The following is a 21093-nucleotide window of genomic DNA, read 5'->3' as shown; positions in this document are numbered from 1 at the left end:
ATTAACCACCTTCCTCTACTTTTCTAAAAAATGAAATGTATGTTGGCTGGTCAATAACAATATTAATCAAAATATCCACGGGTGTGCTGCCGGTCTATAGTGTCCAACGGGCCCGTTATCAAATACGCCGGGAGAAACTCAAGAATCACAATAACAATATTCTTTATGAGTCAGATCTACGGAAAGCCGAATTTTTGGCATTAGTTAACGAGCAACGGTCGACTCCTGTTTATTGCATACCGGCAGACAAAATTTTGCAAGACAGTGGATTCGTTCCGCTCCGACTCCCGCCACACCATTCAACGAACAAATAGCAGATTAGGGCCTATATCAGTTGGCATGATTTCTTGTCGAGAGTCATTATAGTCAGTGACTGAATCGTCAGATGAAGAATCGACACCTGACGAACACGACGAGATCATAGTGGAAAGTGGTTCTACGCATACTGCCAACGACGTTCCGTGAGCAGCTCACCTAAGATACAGTTCGTCCTGGATTCGCAAAGTGACGCCAGCTGATGTTCTGGCTGTGTTACTTGCAGAACTAACAAAAAAACCAGCTCAACAGTTGGGGGTAGGCAGCGTCAAATCGGGCATGTGAGGGTGTAGTAGACACGTGCGTGTGCAGCCAACTGCAAAGAGAGCGATCCCCGTCTCCTTAATGACGGAAATTCACGTAGGCGCCCGCCGACTGTTCCAGTCAGAAATTTCTAGCACAATGCCCAAGGCGTGATAATTACGACGGATATTCGGTGAAACCTGCAGAGAAGCGACAATCAAATTCTGTACCTCTCGAAAGAGTCAGATCGAAATTCTGCAGGGCACTGGCGTGTATGAAATACACTACGATTATACGGGCTCCCACATTCGGTTTTCTATAGATCGATTTCCCAATACCGCTTCTGGTCAGCCATGTGAACACGCCGACATCGATTCTGGAAAGGCTCTATAGCATTTGAACTGAGATTGGGTTCTCACGTTGCTACTTGCTTCTTGAAATATGCATTGTTTGGATGATTTTATGTGGAATGAAGATCTGGTAAACCATGAAGCTTTTTCTTTATTTTTTGAAGTGAATCACATTTTATATTTCTTTGACGAAACGAGGGACACAAATGCTGAGATCTTCTTTTTCCCGGCCTTAATCCCTTATGCTCACGAGGTCGGCATATCAACTTTCGTGTTTGGCGGAGGGTAATTTAGTGGTAGAGGGTGGCCTTCTTGTCCTCCCCTCCCCCCTCGCCTCACCTTCACCCCTGTGAATTATTATGGGTGGAGGTTACACTCGACAACCGAGCTAGGTTAATAATTGGCTCCTTTTACCGACCCCCCGACTCAGCAGCATTAGTGGCAGAACAACTGAGAGAAAATTTGGAATACATTTCACATAAATTTTCTCAGCATGTTATGGTCTTAGGTGGAGATTTCAATTTACCAGATATAGACTGGGACACTCAGATGTTTAGGACGGGTGGTAGGGACAGAGCATCGAGTGACATTATACTGAGTGCACTATCCGAAAATTACCTCGAGCAATTAAACAGAGAACCGACTCGTGGAGATAACATCTTGGACCTACTGATAACAAACAGACCCGAACTTTTCGACTCTGTAAGTGCAGAACAGGGAATCAGTGATCATAAGGCCGTTGCAGCATCCCTGAATATGGAAGTTAATAGGAATATAAAAAAAGGGAGTAAGGGTTATCTGTTTAGCAAGAGTAATACAAGGCAGATTTCAGACTACCTGACAGATCAAAACGAAAATTTCTGTTCCGACACTGACAATGTTGAGTGTTTATGGAAAAAGTTTAAGGCAATCGTAAAATGCGTTTTAGACAGGTACGTGCCGAGTAAAACTGTGAGGGACGGGAAAAACCCACCGTGGTACAACAACAAAGTTAGGAAACTACTGCGAAAGCAAAGAGAGTTTCACTCCAAGTTTAAACGCAGCCAAAACCTCTCAGACAAACAGAAGCTAAACGATGTCAAAGTTAGCGTAAGGAGGGCTATGCGTGAAGCGTTCAGTGAATTCGAAAGTAAAATACTAGGTACCGACTTGACAGAAAATCCTAAGAAGTTCTGGTCTTACGTTAAATCAGTAAGTGGCTCGAAACATCATGTCCAGACACTCCGGGATGATGATGGCATTGAAACAGAGGATGACAAGCGTAAAGCTGAAATACTAAACACCTTTTTCCAAAGCTGTTTCACAGAGGAAGACCGCACTGCAGTTCCTTCTCTAAATCCTCGCACCAACGAAAAAATGGCTAACATCGAAATAAGTGTCCAAGGAATAGAAAAGCAACTGGAATCACTCAACAGAGGAAAGTCCACTGGACCTGACGGGATACCAATTCGATTCTACACAGAGTACGCGAAAGAACTTGCCCCCCTTCCAACAGCCGTGTACCGCAAGTCTCTAGAGGAATGGAAAGTTCCAAATGATTGGAAAAGAGCACACGTAGTCCCAGTCTTCAAGAAGGGTCGTCGAGCAGATGCGCAAAACTATAGACCTATATCTCTGACGTCGATCTGTCGTAGAATTTTAGAACATGTGTTTTGCTCGAGTATCATGTCGTTTTTGGAAACTCAGAATCTACTATGTAGGAATCAACATGGATTCCGGAAACAGCGATCGTGTGAAACCCAACTCGCTTTATTTGTTCATGAGACCCAGAAAATATTAGATACAGGCTCCCAGGTAGATGCTATTTTTCTTGACTTCCGGAAGGCGTTCGATACAGTTCCGCACTGTCGCCTGATAAACAAAGTAAGAGCCTACGGAATATCAGACCAGCTGTGTGGCTGGATTGAAGAGTTTTTAGCAAACAGAACACAGCATGTTGTTATCAACGGAGAGACGTCTACAGACATTAAAGTAACCTCTGGCGTGCCACAGGGGAGTGTTATGGGACCATTGCTTTTCACAATATATATAAATGACCTAGTAGATAGTGTCGGAAGTTCCATGCGGCTTTTCGCGGATGATGCTGTAGTATACAGAGAAGTTGCAGCATTAGAAAATTGTAGTGAAATGCAGGAAGATCTGCAGCGGATAGGCACTTGGTGCAGGGAGTGGCAACTGACCCTTAACATAGACAAATGTAATGTATTGCGAATACATAGAAAGAAGGATCCTTTATTGTATGATTATATGATAGCGGAACAAACACTGGTAGCAGTTACTTCTGTAAAATATCTGGGAGTATGCGTGCGGAACGATTTGAAGTGGAATGATCATATAAAATTAATTGTTGGTAAGGCGGGTACCAGGTTGAGATTCATTGGGAGAGTCCTTAGAAAATGTAGTCCATCAACAAAGGAGGTGGCTTACAAAACACTCGTTCGACCTATACTTGAGTATTGCTCATCAGTGTGGGATCCGTACCAGGTCGGGTTGACGGAGGAGATAGAGAAGATCCAAAGAAGAGCGGCACGTTTCGTCACAGGCTTATTTGGTAACTGTGATAGCGTTACGGAGATGTTTAACAAACTCAAGTGGCAGACTCTGCAAGAGAGGCGCTCTGCATCGCGGTGTAGCTTGCTCGCCAGGTTTCGAGAGGGTGCGTTTCTGGGTGAGGTATCGAATATATTGCTTTCCCCTACTTATACCTCCCGAGGAGATCACGAATGTAAAATTAGAGAGATTAGAGCGCGCACAGAGGCTTTCAGACAGTCGTTCTTCCCGCGAACCATACGCGACTGGAACAGGAAAGGGAGATAATGACAGTGGCACGTAAAGTGCCCTCCGCCACACACCGTTGGGTGGCTTGCGGAGTATAAATGTAGATGTAGATGTAGACGAAATTTGTGTTGTATTCTAACTGTCTGCGTCTAGTGTTATCTGGTGTGAAATTTTTCGAACGTTTTGTGAATGTTTTCGAATCGAATAGCTGAGGCTGGCGTGGGTACCAGCCCAGCATTCAGTTAGTCGAATGTGCAGGCCGCCTGAAAACCACACCAACGCTGGCCAGCACACTGGTCCTCGTTATTATCCTGTTGTACGGATTCGACGTGTAGCCGGCGCGCCTCTCCGAATCCTAGGAGAGGTGCGCTAGCGCGCGCCTGTCTAATCGGTCATACGAATGCTGAAATATTTTCTGAATTAGTAAAAATAACAAATAGACAGCTACCGTTTTATCCTTTATAACAGGTTAGTTTATTAATTATTATACCCACTTTCTCTTACTGGCAAACGCTCGTCTAAACAGTGATTTGCTGGTGACAAAATATTTGATAATTCGGTGTACAGGAAGGAATATGTCTTCACCCATTCGGAATATTTGTACCCATTCGAAGAGCCCAGATCCAGAACTTTTGCTTACAGTAGCCTAATGTTCAACCAGTAATCACTTCGTATTTTTTTTCCTTGATCCACTTGACCTGACAGGGGTGATAAAACAAAAAGATTTTTAAGTTTCTCTTCTTAATCAACCTTCTTTCTGTATTAAAAAACTTACGAGGGCATTAACAAACGTACACCAATGAACTGGCTAAGTAGGAACAGCTGATTTACATAGCTTAATCGTTTTGGGTAAGAGACACTGGGAAACCGACGTGTAAACACGACAGCGAACATCGCATTCGGATTTGGGAATCAGATTTTGGTTTTGTTCAACCTGTGTCGCGAGTAACCGTGGTGATAAACAGGTGGCGCGTGATAGAGCCCGCTTCTAAGAATTCTGTACACCAGTACTACCCCCCGCCTCCCGACAGTGGCCAGTAACCAGTTTGGTTCTTTGGATGTCATTTATGTATCCATACAGTTAGCCAAACACGTATCAAAGAAAAGTATTTGTCTTGTAATGCGAAGGTATTTTGATATGATTTGTGTTGATATTGTCCAGTGACATTAGCGTGACCAACTGTCAAAAGCCTCAATAACCACCTATTGCTGCACGGACTGCGGCGAAAAGTGCAGGAGGAGAGTCAACGAGGATTAGGAAGTTACCGACACGGTTATGCAGCTATGCCGACTACAGTGCCGTCTCCAGCTGTGCTAGGTTTCTGATCCATCGAACAGCCCGATCGCGAGGTGGTCCCACAGATTGTCGATTAGGTTTCAATCCGGAAAGTTAAGTGACAAGGGGAGTACGGTAAACGCACCCTGGTGCTCTTCGAACCACACACGTACGCTGCGATCTGTGCCACACCTTGCATTGTCTTGCTGGCAGATGCCATCGTGCCGAGCGAACGCAACTGCTCGTAGGGATTGTCGTGGACCCCAAGGATAGATACATACTTGTCCAGTGACATTAGCGTGACCAACTGTCAAAAGCCTCAATAACCACCTATTGCTGCACGGTCCGCGGCGAAAAGTGCAGGAAGAGAGGTTCCAAATGATTGGAAAAGAGCACAGGTAGTCCCAGCCTTCAAGAAGGGTCGTCGAGCAGATGCGCAAAACTATAGACCTATATCACTGACGTCGTTCTGTTGTAGAGTTTTAGAACATGTTTTTTTGCTTGCGTGTCATATCGTTTCTGGAAACCCAGAATCTACTCTGTAGGAATCAACATGGATTCCGGAAACAGCGATCGTGTGAGTCGCTTTATTTGTTCGTGAGACCCAGAAAATATTAGATACAGGCTCCCAGGTAGATGCCATTTTCCTTGACTTCCGGAAGGCGTTCGATACAGTTCCGCATTGTCGCCTGATAAACAAAGTAAGAGCCTACGGAATATCAGACCAGCTGTGTGGCTGGGTTGAAGAGTGTTTAGCAAACAGAACACAGCAAGTTGTTCTCAATGGAGGGACGTCCACAGACGTTAAAGTAACCTCTGGCGTGCCACAGGGCAGTGTTATGGGACCATTGCTTTTCACAATATATATATAAATGACCTAGTAGATAGTGTCGGAAGTTCCATGCGGCTTTTCGCGGATGATGCTGTAGTATACACAGAAGTTTCAGCATTAGAAAATTGCAGCGAAATGCAGGGAGATCTGCAGCGGATAGGCACTTGGTGCAGGGAGTGGCAACTGACCCTTAATATATATATATATATATATATATATATTCAAACTTCTCTTTAGAATTTCCCGGTATGTGCAAAACAAGTCAATCAAACTTTGTGGCATTAAATGATCAAAATATGTGAATGGTGTTTTCGTCTGACTTCTAAAACTTCCAACCCTGACGTGCGGAGACATTGAGAGATCAGGCCTCACCAGTTTCCACAACGTCATTGTTATTATTATTATTATTATTAATATTATTAACAGTGTTTCACGTGCAGTACAATACCTTTCAAATTTTTTGTGCGGTGAAGCGCCACAGTGGTGGGGCAAGAGCAGTCGCAATTGTACACCCAGTTATTTGATGTTCGTGGTTTTTTCTAATTGCATTACAACATTTCGTGGATTATGTGTGCTTATTGCAAAAGCCTTTCACATTCGGCTTGTTCGCTTAAAAAGTTGTTACACGGATAATAAAATGGTTCAAATGGCTCTGAGCACTATGGAACTCAACATCTGTGGTCATCAGTCCCCTAGGGCTTAGAACTACTTAAACCTAACTAACCTAAGGACATCACACACATCCATGCCCGAGGCAGGATTCGAACCTGCGACCGTAGCGGTCACGCGGCTCCAGACTGACGCGCCTAGAACCGCACGGCCACACTGGCCGGCCACACGGATAATATTCCTTACTGACAACTAGTCTGGGTCGTAGAGATTACTATTTCCTTCACATAATACCATCAAAATAATCAGTTTCATTCGAAAATTGTCTTGCCATCGGGTACATTAATATAAGGCTTCCATCTATTACAAAAGAACACTTGAGAATATCGTCAAATAATCTGAGAATATCGTCAAATAAAGAACTTTCCTACGTGTATTTGCAATTTTGCTCATGTTACTAGAAATCTTTCCGCTGTGTTTTCATGGCAATCGGTATGCTAACAGATCCACCATAGTAACTGTCGTGGAAAGTTACGCTATGTCGATCCATTTGACGTCAAGGAACTTTGCTTTGAAGACCGACAGTATTATCACATAATGAAGTCTTTCAGGCCTTCCGCGTTGGCTGCTGATGAGCTTCTGGATTGTATGGTCGTGGTCCACGAAAATTTTCTGTTCCTAACGTTTCGTCTAGAGTTGCACGGGACATCTACAGAAGTGCTCCAGATTCGGCAAACATCAGCGGAGCCTGGAGCACCTCAACGCAGAAGTTTCATGGACCACGACTGTACAACCCGGAAGCTTCTCCAGCTGACAATATTACGTTAACGTGATGATGGTGCTAATGATGGAAATTAACTGTCGCACTGAACGTAATTCACATAACAGCATCTTAGGTAAAAAAAAAGACAGTAGGAAGGAAGTAGAATAGAACTCCTAAATTAGAGTTCTACGTCACTTGGACGATGATGTCATTCGAAACGGAGAACAAGTTCGGACGGAAGAAGTAAATCGGATGTATCCTGTTTAAAGGAACTAGCCAGGCAAAAAATCATATCTGGATGTTGTTGATTCCGCAGCAGTAATAATCTGTTACATCTGAAATATTTTGTTATGGAGAACAAAGGTTATAAAATGTTCTGACTTCTTTTCTTCCACTCATCTGTCTATTGTTTTCATTTATTTGCTAAAAGTGTCGTTGTGGTGATACTGTCTATATGCGATATTAAGAGAACAGCCTTTACTCGCCATAACAAAACCAAATGTGGATGACTAGATAGGGATTTGAACGGCCCGGAAAGCGAGTCCAGCATTTCCGAATAGTGCTGGAACAGTTGGTCGTACGGTATCAGAAAATTATTCTATATAATTTACAAAAAAGATACGCTACATGCATGAGCAGTATCGATGCCACGTGAAAAGCGGCGACACATCTGAGGTCCCGGGACAAGCTACAGAAGTAGCATTAATTCTGAAAACTTTGTTGGAATGTTCATTTACTTTAACATCACGAGATGTAAGTAAGTTTTGGTATACTAAATTAGTAAATTATGGTTCATATGGCTCTAAGCACTATGGGACTTAACATCTGAGGTCATCAGTCCCCTAGACTTAGAAACTACTTAAACCGAACTAACCTAAGGACATCACATACATCCATGCCCGAGGCAGGATTCATACCTGCGACCGTAGCAGCAGCGCGGTTCCGGACAGAAGTGCCTTGAACCGCTCTGTCACAGCGGCCGGCCAAATTAGTGTGCTGCCTTTTTCTTGGCAACATTTCCGACCACACCCCAGTACCGAACTTGTCGTCTAGGCTTAAAACGATGGTATCCCGATGGAATCCCGGTAACAAGAAGGAGCTCCAAGAAGCCATCGCCAATTCATCCTTCAGAGTGACCAGACCAGAAGATCTTCGACCTATGGTGGACTCTATGCCGCCCAAAGTCGAGGCAGTGATTAAATCAAAAGGATGTCCCACAAAATAGGAAGAAATATTGCAATAACCTTTGTGCCAAATAATTTGTAACTGAAATAGTTGAGTTGTGAGTATTTTGTTTGACTTTTATATTTTTATTTCAGGTTTTTTATATTGAATTCTAATTTTCAAATAGTGGACATTAACGCATGTTTTCCGAAAATCTGTAGTGAATTACTTTGTGTATTTGAAATAGAAAGACTACTGAAAGCAGTTTTCAATGAAACTCTACAAAGCGTATGAACAGACTGAAGTACCGAGCGAGGAGGCGCAGTGGTTAGCACACTGGACTCGCATTAGGGAGGACGACGGTTCAATACCGCGTCCGGCCATCCTGATTTAGGTTTTCCGTGATTTCCCTAAATAGATTCAGGCAAATGCCGGGATGGCTCCTTTGAAAGGGCACGGCAGACTTCCTTCCACATCCTTCCTAATCCGATGAGACCGATGACCTCGTAGTTTGGTCTCTTCTCCCAAAAAAAACCCAACCCCCAGACTGAAGTGTGGGAGCGTGCTAGTAACTGATACATCATTGCAAGAACGCCTGACGCCAGTACGGACCTCCTGCCATCAACACGAAGTGACGTGGTGAGTAAGCCACTTTACATAGTGGAAACATCATATTTCTGAGTCACAAACAGTTACGCTTTCGCCGTAAAACGAGGAGCCTTCCAGAGGCAGTCGTTTCTGGATGTCCGCCGAGGTTAGAATGCGCTTCCGTCGCTCCCGGTGTTGGTAGAAGGCGACGTAAATGTTGAGGCAGTGGAGAGGCGGCGCCTGGGACGTATTGGCACTCGCGGCATCCCCGCGGTGCCATCCATCAGCGCGCGCGGCTGATAACTGAGCGGCGCAAGGTGAAGGCCGGTGGTGGTGGGGGGCGCCCCTCCCCCTGCCCCTCCTCCCGGCGGGCCGCGCCGCGACCAGGCCGGGCCAACACTTTCACCTGGCGGCCGCGCCGCTGCTCCGACTCTGTGCGCGCTACCAGACGCCGCCGCAGCCCGCGCCCGCTCTCGTCTCGCCGCCGCCGCCGCCCGCGCTAGCGCCAACCATGTTCCGCGCCTTCGGGACCGCGCCCGCCGAGACTCCGACCGCCACCGACCCCTTCTACCCGTGGGGCGGCCTCGGACTCTTCTCCACGACGCCCGTCACCGGAAAAGGTGAGCTCACGCTGCCCGGTGACGCCGAGACGTGTACAAGTGTCATTCTGCGTGTGTAACTGTGTACGTCGGGACTGATACTCCACTGTGTACGCGAGTGGTTTGAAACTGGCGCCCGCTCACGTGATTCGTCCGAGAGATGCGCTACACGCGTGCCACGATTTTTGTAAATGGCACACAGCTAGGAATTTTACAGATAACGCGGCTTGTTTATAACGACACATCGCACGCCATTCGTGAATGGACGCACGCCATTCGTGAATGGAACGCGGAAGGGGGGAGAAGATAATGTCGCTTGCGGACTATGGTCGTAGATTTAGTCACAGAAGGAGTACAAAGCAACGTTTTATCGCTACTTGCACATGAATTACGTAAAATAACTGACAGGCCGCGGAAACATCAAAATCGGTCTTCCTTGAGACTATGCATAGCGCAACAGTAGCAAATAGTAGAATGACAACAACTCGCGACCGTGGCCATTTTGGAGGATTATGATGTCATTTTTAGGAACATCTGATCTACAGTTCTGAATAATGTTGTCATCCTTGCTTAGAAGTGTTATGAAGATAGAGTAATATGATTGTGCATCTATGTTTGTCATGTAAAAGAAAACTGTGACCTGTTGAAATCCCACAATAATATCACCCAGCTGAACTTAGCCGATTGTTGTAGACCAAATACACCTGAAGATCGGTTATTAACTCTCGAAATGTATCGCGCAATACCAGTAAAGTAGAGACTGGTCCCGATCCTAATTTTTTTGTTGCTATAAAAGCGTAATATTGCGTTATATTAGCATAATCTAAGCAACCTTCTCACAATACAGACATCACTCTTCTCTACTTTTCGCACTCTAGGAAGACATCAACAAAAAGCAACAACCACTAGTACTTGTGGACATTATATCTTACATATTTGATAAGATTCCTCGTAAAAATTCCAAGACATCGTCTGGTACAGCGAGGAGATCTCACAGTATTTTTTTTATTCTCACCCACAGACGAGTTTCATTCGCACTAGTGAACCAAAAAATCAACAATGGCTACCTGCTGGCCTACGGTTGAACTCGTGTGATTTTCAAGTCGAGTGGAGTGCTCATTTCACGTGTTTTCTACAGTACTTTAGAAGTAATTACGTCTCTGCTTTGCTGCAAGTGCAGTGGATTATACGTTTCTATAGATGTAAAGCGGCATCAGCCAGACATCAAGCAGTAATCTTGCTGTTTTTGCTGTCAACACGTATTACACGTAACGTCTGTGCGTCTATTTGTTGTGATTCTAACGCAACACACACTGTTTTTGCTTTTGGTCACTCGGCTGGACGCGTTCACGCACGCTGACAGTGATTTGTAATGCTGCCGCCTGTGTCTACGGCAGTGCTAATTGCGGTTTTTATTATGTGACGGAGAAGCGAGTGTGAAGGCTTGCCCGTCAGTTACAAACTCAGTGGTATTTACAAACAAGCTTAAGGTTGAGTCCGGTCTGGCAGGGAGTCAGTAGCCTTCGCATCAGCTGATTGGCCACACTGCGCGATCGGACGGCGCAGCTGCGCTATATCGGTGAGATATCTGTACTGATAACCCCAGTTCGCGACGGTTTTTATTCCAAAAGCGCCCTCGTAATCGTGCGGGTTTAGTAGCATACGGCTGCCGCACAGAGCAGAAATAGCCGCAGGACGCAAGGGTCCGCAGTTGGCAGTTCGTCAGGACTTGGGCCGTGCAGGCCACGGCGCTAACGAGGAGACGGCCGCTTCTCGAGTTAGCGGCCGGTTAGCGTCTCCCCTGCAGGTTACACTTCCACAAGGCCCTGCTGCATGCGCAATGGCACGTGGCTTGCTCGCACCGAGCGCGGAAAACTGTTCCGCTCCATTTCCACACGTATCTGCTTCAGTCACACGCCCCCACCTGTACACTTCGACTGCACAGAGAAGCTAAAAAATAATCGTAGATGTTCGGAAAGGTCAGAACTTGTTGTTACGACTATAAAAATTTGTTATAAACCTATGTATCTTTTTAGTTTGATATGCATTTGTGCAGAGAGTACGCTACACATAACAGACATTGCAAAACGTTAGACTTATTCTTTTGTTTATATATTGTGAGTGTTTCAATCGTATCAGAATTGCAATGTACCGAGCTTAGCGGAACAGCGATGGGACTATTTCTGGAAGAAGGATATTCAAATCCTAGAGCGACATTTCCGGTCCATGTTCCCCTAATTTATTTAAACTGCTCCCGGGACGGTTCAGTAAGTGAGGTTACGTCCAGTCCTCCTGCCAGCCGGCCGAGGTGGCCGAGCGGTTCTAGGCGCTTCAGTCCGGAACCACGCGGATGCTACGGTCGCAGGTTCGAATCTTGCCTTGGGCATGGCTGTGTGTGATGTCTTTAGGTTAGTTAGGTTTAAGCAGTTCTAAGTCTAGGGGACTGATGACCTCAAATGTTAAGTCCCATAGTGCTTAGAGCGATTTGAACCATTTTCCTTCTGCCATCCTCATCCGAATCTGGTTGTGCTTAGTCGCTAATGCTCAACTCCCCTTGACCTTTCGAAATTCGTTCCGTAACAGCAGTGCAGTTCGCGTTTCTTGACGACTGCATATGTATGCCTTCTAAGTTCCAAGCTGCAGCTTTTCTACAGAAGTTTCATTACATATGCTGTCATAAGTAACGAGTGACGAGGAACGAATGACGAGAGGTGCTTGTTATCCAATAAAATAGGTAATGGTGTAGGACCACTCCTCCCAGTAATTACCTGGACGTACGGCTTACTGGAAATTTAAACACTTCCTTTTAAAGAAATAAACATTTCTCGCTGATGGTGGAATCTGACTGTGTGAATCACAGCATTCTGCAAGATAAATTTTTTTATCGGATTGATGGTGTAGCCAGTTAATGGGTGTCACACCTAACCAAAAGAATGCAGAAATTTGTACTTAGTAATTCAGCCAGTATAGTCTTGGAGCATAATTCTGACTAGGGAGAAACCACGGAAGGGGTTCCCCAACGTTCAATCTTAGGTCCACTATTGTTCCTCGTATATGTAAACGATCTTCCGTCTAGTATACAACAAGCAGAATTAATTCTTTTGCAGATGACGCTAGTATCGTAATCAATCCAAACAAATGTACAGAAACGAAAGAAGTGGTAAACAAAATTCTTGAAAGTTTTCAGACTGGTCTCACCTCAGTTTTAAAGACACAGCGTATTCGTGATGTCCATTTAGAAAAATTTCAGTCGTCTAGTTTTCAAACTTATTTTATTTGGCTTCCAGTTTCAGCGATTTATTATGACATCTTCAGGCCCCAGACCGACACGTAGGAAGACTCCACTCAGTTCTGATAAAAAACGGGGCCCACAAAACTCGTATTAGTATATTTCTGTTTGCTATAGTCATACCTTCAACCATCATCTGCCGGCATATGATAGTTGAAGATATCGCTATAGCAAGCGAGTATCTGCCGACAGACGATGGTTGAAGGTATGGCTATACCAAGCAGAAATCTACTAATACCAGCATTTCAGCCCATATTTTGATCAGAATCGGGGTGCAATCTTCCTACACGCCGGTCAGAGGCCTGAAGATGGCGTAGTAAATCGCCGAAGCTGGTGGCCAAATAAAATAAGTTTGGAAGCTAGACGGCTGAAAGGTGTTTAATTTGACATCCTGTATCAAACAGCCGAGCCCTGCAACCATCTCTGAAAAGATGGACATAAAGAGACAACGTATCAGTTCTTCACATCTCGGAGTACTAACATCATGGTAAGTGTAATAAATGGCGAGGAAATAATAAATAGGGTGGAAACTTCAAAATTCCTAGGTGTCCTTACTGATAAGATCCTAAATTTTGAAAAGTACATTTTGGAACACCTAAACCAACTTATCAGACACATCTGCACTTAGAATCATTGCGAATCTTGAGGAGAGACAAATCAGTAACTTGACATTTTTTGTATATTTTCATTCAATAATGTCATTTGGAATAATGTTCTGGGATAACCCATTTTTAAGAAAATAAGTCTTCATTGCGTAAAAAAGTGCTGTAAGAATAATATGTGGTGCTCATCCATGATCGTCTTGAAGACATCTGTTTAAGGAGTTGGGAATTCTGACTACCCCTTCACAGCATATTTACCCCCTCATGAAGGCTGTTGTAAATAATCCACTACATCCAGAATGAAAAACGGTGTACGTAATTAGAATACCAGAAGGAAAAATATCATTCATTACTCCAAATTAAGGTTATCTTTAGCATAAAAAGGGGTTTACAATGCTGCAACAAAAATTTTTGATAATTTACCAAGTGATCTAAAATGTCTGACAGACAGCAAAGTAAAATTTGAAAACAAACTGAGAAAATTTCTCCTTGTCAACTCCTGTTCTGTAGAATAATTTCTATTACTGTAATGTGTAGAAGGTGGTGGATGGTACTTACTAACTCAGAACATCTGTATGTCTTTCTTTCTTTTGAGATTTTTTTTGCCGGCCGCGGTGGTCTAGCGGTTCTGGCGCTGCAGTCTGGAACCGCGGGACTGCTACGGTCGCAGGTTCGAATCCTGCCTCGGGCATGGGTGTGTGTGATGTCCTTAGGTTAGTTAGGTTTAAGTAGTTCTAAGTTCTAGGGGACTTATGACCTCAGATGTTGAGTCCCATAGTGCTCAGAGCCATCTGACCCATTTTTTTGAAATTTTTTTTGAAATGTTCAGAATGTAACCATATGTACAAATTAATTTCCACGTGAATGTAAAATGACTCGTTCCACATCATTACGACCTATCGCGAAAAATTAACCATGGATGCAGGGTAGCGTGTTCTAAGTAAGGAAAGATCTGGCGTTCGCTTCCTGTGATATTGAGGGAGTATGGGAACAACTATTGCGAGCAACGAATCAGAAAGTTTCACGAAGAATGAGGTTTAGCTATTACCGGGAAAAGCCAATAGGATAAATTTGCGGTTTTCCCTCTAAGATGCTCGACATGTATACTTTAAGTAGATGAGAAGGAGCAATCACTGCTCCTCCAGAACACTTTATTATAGATCGGACGGTGCAAGAAAAATCATTTGTGAGAGGGAGTAAGGATAAGAGGGAGAGAGTGCGAGGGGTAGAGAGAGAGAGAGAGAGAGAGAGAGAGAGAGAGAGAGAAATTGTTCGTTTGTTCGGCCAAAGCGATACGTTGCGAATTGTGCCTTGTTTATGGTAAGGAATTGCGGAAGGAAGCGACCGCCATACTGGTCAACAGTACTTTCCGCTGCCGCAATATCTGTCAGCCTTGACTCACATCGGGCCGTGACTGCTTAACGACAAGGCTTATCTGCAGGGAATACTCTTTAGACAAGCAGAGCCGTGAACTCGTTATCGTGAGGAGTCAGGCTCGAGGTAGTGTGCAGATGGCAGCTAGCTCAGCGCACGGTGTGCAGCGCAGCACGCGTGGCGCAATGGAGGTTTTTTTTCCATTGCACTGCGTCAGCGGCTCGGGCGCGTGTTCCCCCGCTGCTGCTACTGCTGCTGTTGCCAGCACCGCTTCGTAAATATTTAGGCGCTTGTCACGGACGTTAAGTATTCAGCAGGCCGTGTCGTCGCCCGCAGCCTAGAGCGAGTTAATGTCGCCAGCCGGTTGGGCAGGGGGCGAGCCACTACCGCTCCTTGTCGCACAAAAAAGGACGGGACCCTTACTGCGGCCTGTTACCCCCGGCTGCGCGGAGCAAGGCAACGCTAAACTCCTTCGAACAGACTGAGAGCTACTTGCTCCTGAGGAGTTCAAAAGCTTTGTAGTGTTGTGTTGGCAGAAGAGCCAACACCGTGTTACTAGACGACGCCGAAATGCACGTTTTAGCTCACGGGGGGGCGTGAGGAGGGAAGGACTATACTGAAGTGAGGTCTGGAACATGACAAGGAATTAGTATTCAGAAAGCGGACGTAATTAGTTTGATACTTAACTTTAATCCATTAATGACTCTTGACGGTACATGATTCACAATATTGGCTCTGAGCACTATGGGACTTAACATCTGAGGTCATCAGTCCCCTAGAACTTAGAACTACTTAAACCTAACTAACCTAAAGACATCACACACATCCATGCCCGAGGCAGGATTCGAACCTGCGACCGTAGCGGTCGCGCGGTTCCAGACTGAAGCGCCTTTAACCGCGTGGCCACACTGGCCGGCAATTCACAATATTATCTGTTAGTAATTGAATATGGCGCCTTGCTAGGTCGTTGCAAATGACGTAGCTGAAGGCTATGCTAAACTGTCGTCTCTGCAAATGAGAGCGTATGTAGGCAGTGTACCATCGCTAGCAAAGTCGGCTGTACAACTGGGGCGACTGCTAGGGAGTCTCTCTAGACTTAGACCTGCCGTGTGGTGGCGCTCGTTCTGCAATCACTGATAGTGGCGACACGCGGGTCCGACGTATACTAACGGACCGCGGCCGATTTAAAGGCTACCACCTAGCAAGTGTGGTATCTGGCGGTGACACCACATGTAGGACAACGAGAAACCTAACTGGATTTATTGTCTCTAGTTCCATTCTGACATCGTGACTGCAGATTCAACCTCAATTGCCCAGTTGTTTGTTGCTCGTACTTGTTGATATTCGCTGAAGTACCTAGTATGGCTACGAACAATACCAGTCTGTTCTTCAGATGACAGCACCGGACTAGCCTTATTTTCGCTCTAGTTCGGGAACAGTTTCGTCGTAGTTCCACGTGTCAGCTTCACCTCCGAAATCCCGTTCAAAATCGAAAAATAAACTTTCTTTTTCTAGCACGATTACATTTCAAACTTGTCATCCGATGTCTTCTGGAGGGGGGGGAAAAAATTATTCAAAAAATGGTTCAAATGGCTCTGAGCGCTATGGGACTTAACTCCTGAGGTCATCAGTCCCTTAGAACTCAGAGCTACTTAAACCTAACTAACGTAAGGACATCACAAACATCCATGCCCGAGGCAGGATTCGAACCTGCGACCGTAGCGGTCGCGCAACTCCAGACTGTAGCGCCTAGAACCGCTCGGCCATTCCGGCCGGCGATGTCTTCTACATTTCCTTGGCTTTAATACCTCTAAAGTTCCTTATAAGCCGGCTTTGATTATGGACAGTTGAACTATTCGTTTTTTTAAATCGTGAGTAAGACAATTCTACAATGGCTGGATCTTCTCCCTTTGCTTTAGAAAGGCGAGAAAATATTCATATCGCCTCTTGACACTTTATCGATAGAAAGTTGCCAGCACGAAGCAATATTTGAGAGAATGACAATGAAGCATGATACGAGTGCGTCCCTAGCGCCTCGAAGTACAGGGTGGTTACATTTAAACTTTGAGTACTAGAGCCGGTTTAAAAGGAAAACTACTGACAGTATGAGTACCCAGCTTTGCAGATAGTTCAGATGCCTCTGAGCACTATGGGACTTAACATCTGAGGTTATCAGACCCCTAGAACTTGGAACTACTTGAACCTAACTAACCTAAGGACAACAGATACATCCATGCCCGAGGCAGGGTTCGAACCTGCGACCGTAGCGGTCGCGCGGTTCCAGACTGAAGCACCTAGAACCGCTCGGCCACACCGGCCGGCACCCAGCTTTGCACGAGTGATGTTCATACTCTGCGTCGCAGAATTTACCTTGTTATATTGTAGTGTTATTAGCGTCATGAATTGCGGTTAGGCGCTATACGTACGGCGACGTAAGGCTGAAAGACTAGCATCAGTGTGTATTACAGCTGCAGGTAGTCAAAGGTAAGCAGGGTTTTACTCGTAAAGCTGTTTGATCAAAACAACGGCAGTAGTCTGCTGGTCTTCGCGAGTATCGACGCAGCAAAGAAATACGGAGAGGTCCTCTTTCCGCACCGGGGTTCAAATTAAGTGGCGATTTGGGAATCGCTCCTTGGAGAGGCTGACATCTAATTGCACTATAAATTGTTGAAGCGTTACTATTGCTACGGCTGAGAATGCTGAACGCTATGTGCGATCTTCAAGCAGTACACGAACTATCACGCAGCTGAACGTTCTCTGGCCCACCTTTCGAAAAGTGCTGCAAACAACTGTGAGATGGTACCTGTACTAACTTCCAGGCTGTCGTGTATGCAGATGGTCGTCACATCGAGCCATATTTGTAAACTGGAACTTAAACATGGTACGCAATTTAACACATTTTACAGTCTTTTGTCAAAGTTAAAATGTGTCTTTCAACCGTTTATTCATTATTTCTCTTCCCCATTTCGTTACAAATGTTTCTACTAAGATTTGCCATCCTACGATCAACCGGTTTTCATGGGGGCCGTCTGAAGTAGCGAAAGTTTAACCATAACCGTCCTGTGCATTCCGATCTGTTCACTACGTATTATGAACTCTTTTATGTATTCAAATTCTGAGTCTCTTATGAAACGTGTAAAGTCCCAAAGCAGTACGTAACAGCACAGGGCCGAAAAATGTTCCCTCTTGTGATGCAAGGCGTACTGAGAGTTAATCCTAGAACACTTTTGAGCATTTCGGATGACTTTGGACACCTCTCAGCATTACAGAAATTATTACGTTTTTATGTAGTTTGGCGAAGCACTTTGATTAATGCCACTTTGCGAGACTTTTAATTCCATCATTACCAAGCACTGTGTCCTTATTTTGTCCACTCATATCGTAGCACTACGAACACGAGATCCACTTTCGATAGCGTTAGTAATCTAGGTACAACTGTGAAAAGTAGTACAGATTCGAGTCTCTTTTTATTGGCAGCATTCTCATCTCTGCATAGTTAGGCAGTACTCCCGCTTGTTGGCAAGGGGAGGAGAAAGTACTGCCAACTGCAGAATCGGTTGAATTGGGCCGCATCGGTAGTGTAACTGCTTGGGCTAAGGCCACTTGGCTACGAATTTTCTTGTTTTACAGTTGCTAAAACTGTAAAGCAACTAAGCTGTTTTTGGTTTGAATATCGCATTGCTTTACTAGGCATTGTCTACCGGAAATTGCGTGCCGTGCCTTCCTTCGAACTTCGGAAAATAGTGCAGTATGACTTCGTATTTTTCTCATTATTAGAGATGGAAGAAGCAATAAGTGACAAATAATTCTACGTCGGATGAGGGATCGAAATCCAGGCCTTTTATCTCCGTTGTCTGCAACTTAACCCTCTGAGCCACAGAGACAAACAGTTGCATCACATATTAAAAGAATATTTTTCAAACAGAAACTGCGCAGAGACGCAAGAGCAAACACTGATTGTAAGTGATAAGAGTGCTACTCGAGTTCTAAACAAAGACAATGCGGCGATATTCTACGTTACTCGTCATGTAAGTTACAAATAATAAGTAACAAATAATTGTTTGTATACGTCGAGAGGAATAATCCCTTTATTCGCGAATAATTTTTTTTAAATTATCTATTTATTCTAGAAAGGAACTTAGTGCCATAAGGCTATCTCTGCTACGACCCCATGCACAGTACGTATTACATGTGTCTCGGTATGTAATACACAGATGGAACCTGTGGTTTTTCATGGTAACTGGTGCGATGTTAACCGTAGAACATTAAGGGAAGAAAACGTTACATTACTGCTAAATCATCATGAAGTTTACTACTTCACATTTATTCAAAGGAAGTCATTTTATATGTTACATACAAAATGTCCTGTTTTATACCCTACTACAACCATAAATTTTACGAGGGTTTAGTATTACTGAGTTAATGAGAGAGGCCACAGTTCCGCAAGGCCCCAGTGCGATTCTGTTTGATGTAGACCTGTTTTTGGACACTGCCTTCTCAAGGCCCACACAGTATCCTCACCTTCTAGGGAGCACATGTAATATGTGAGGTACCCCACTACAAAGCAGTACGTCTCAACAGCAGTTAGAATAGACCCAGGTAGCATCGGGAGGTTTCGCCGTTTCCACGCATGCATCGTTTCTTGTATGGAGCATCTACTTGGCGACCTACAACTCTGCAGCATGTAACTCAGCAAACATTTCATATCGTATATATTCATATAAATATTCTGACTATGGGAATTACCCCCCAGTTCTTGTAGCAATGTGTAGAAGCACCCTGCACGCTCTCCACTTCTACTCATAAAATTGTGGCGATATCTGAACACTAGGCTGGAGGCGTTGGGAAGAAAGATAATCAGACACCTAAACTAGAAACCAGCTGCAGTTAGAAGAATATGTCTATATTCTGACTCCGGTGAATTTGAATAATTGAAACGAAAAGAAAGCAAAACTCCATAATGTCCACACAGTGTCCCCTCACCACGCTTTCTCAATTTTCATTAACTCTTTATTTCTCACGATGTACCCAGGAGTTAAAAACTACAGTTTCATTTTGTCTGACTCGCAAGTGAAATGAAGCTGCTTTGGTTTTTTCTCCCACGTTAAGCCCCAAAGGGGTCGGTAAAAGGTTCATCAAAAGGAGAATTACACACACACGACTCCGATAATAATCGATTAATTACAACAATGAGTTAATTATATCAAGTTTGATGAGTCAACATGAGACATTATCTGGCGGGTTGTACAGTCACTCCGGCTAAAACGTTTGCAAGGACAAATTTCTCTTCTTTGACGACATTACTCTGTACGAGATTAAGTTTTCGTTCATCGCATTAATGTACCAAAAATGGATGAAGAGCATTCGTACGATTCTAAAAAACTGATTCTAAGCGCATTCAATGGCGGTTGCAGGCTTCTGTGAAGCTCCGAGACATACACTGGTTCGCTACTGATGTCCTCCGCGGATGGAGACGATACACGGGATTTCTCTAAGAAATTCATCAAACCGCCGTATAATAGGCCGCAATATATTGACAAGTATGACATGTTCGGCCATGAAAGGTAACATTTTACAGTGTTTTGAGCTGGGGACGAGTGGAAAACAGTTGGGTGCACAATACAAAACACGCATGTCACCGGTCTGGTAGATGAAGCTCGGGCAATCGGGCAATACTGATGTTGGCACAGCACAAGTTGCTTCCCCCGCCACAAATGGTTGCAATTATATAAACCAGGGGCTGTCTCCTGCTGCAAGTAGCAAGTTTATACCCTAGTGAAAATCGAGTTCCCCGAGAGATTGGAACCACATTAAGTAAAATTTTATTCAATATACACGTTATAAACAGCATATGATCATATTACCGGGGCCACACAATTACGGCCAGACAGTTTCGGACGAACGTTTTGGTACTTTGTACAGCCTCATCATAGGGCGATGTAGTCCCGGTATTGTACACACAGATAGTCAGAGAGGTGTCTAGTGTCAGTCTGGGAAGTAGCGTTCCACACCACTCCTACGTGTTGTAGCAGTGGATCAAGACAGGTTGACAATAATGAAGTGCGAGCCAGTTTCTCCCTCCCACGCTTAATAAGAGACATGTCCGGTTGACGAACATCTTGAGACTGCGTTGTGCAAATGCCGTTTCACACGAGCGATTTTCTGGTCTCGATCTGCTGCTCGTGGTGAGTGCAGTTTGGCGCTCGTATTCTTAATTTTAAGTATGATTCACGTGAACGTAAACAGAAAGCATAGGGGATGTCACCGTCGAATGGCGGTTGTTCACAGACATGTTCACGTATCTGGGAGTA

General features: G+C 44.6%; 1 protein-coding gene across 1 annotated transcript in view; it reads left to right on the top strand.

Annotated features, from left to right (window-relative positions):
* Positions 1–9072: 9072 nt before the first annotated feature.
* The window catches only part of LOC126188771 (translational regulator orb2), a 473294-nt gene continuing 461273 nt past the window's right edge, over positions 9073–21093 (top strand). The window contains exons 1-2 of the mRNA XM_049930383.1: positions 9073–9084; positions 9463–9538. Coding sequence (XP_049786340.1) covers positions 9073–9084; positions 9463–9538 — 88 coding nt within the window. The remainder of the gene's footprint in view (positions 9085–9462; positions 9539–21093) is intronic.

Source organism: Schistocerca cancellata, chromosome 5, assembly GCF_023864275.1.
Source record: "Schistocerca cancellata isolate TAMUIC-IGC-003103 chromosome 5, iqSchCanc2.1, whole genome shotgun sequence".
Classification (NCBI taxonomy): Eukaryota; Metazoa; Arthropoda; class Insecta; order Orthoptera; family Acrididae; genus Schistocerca; species Schistocerca cancellata.
Note: the sequence above shows the minus strand (reverse complement) of the source record. Positions and strands in the feature narration are given on the sequence as shown.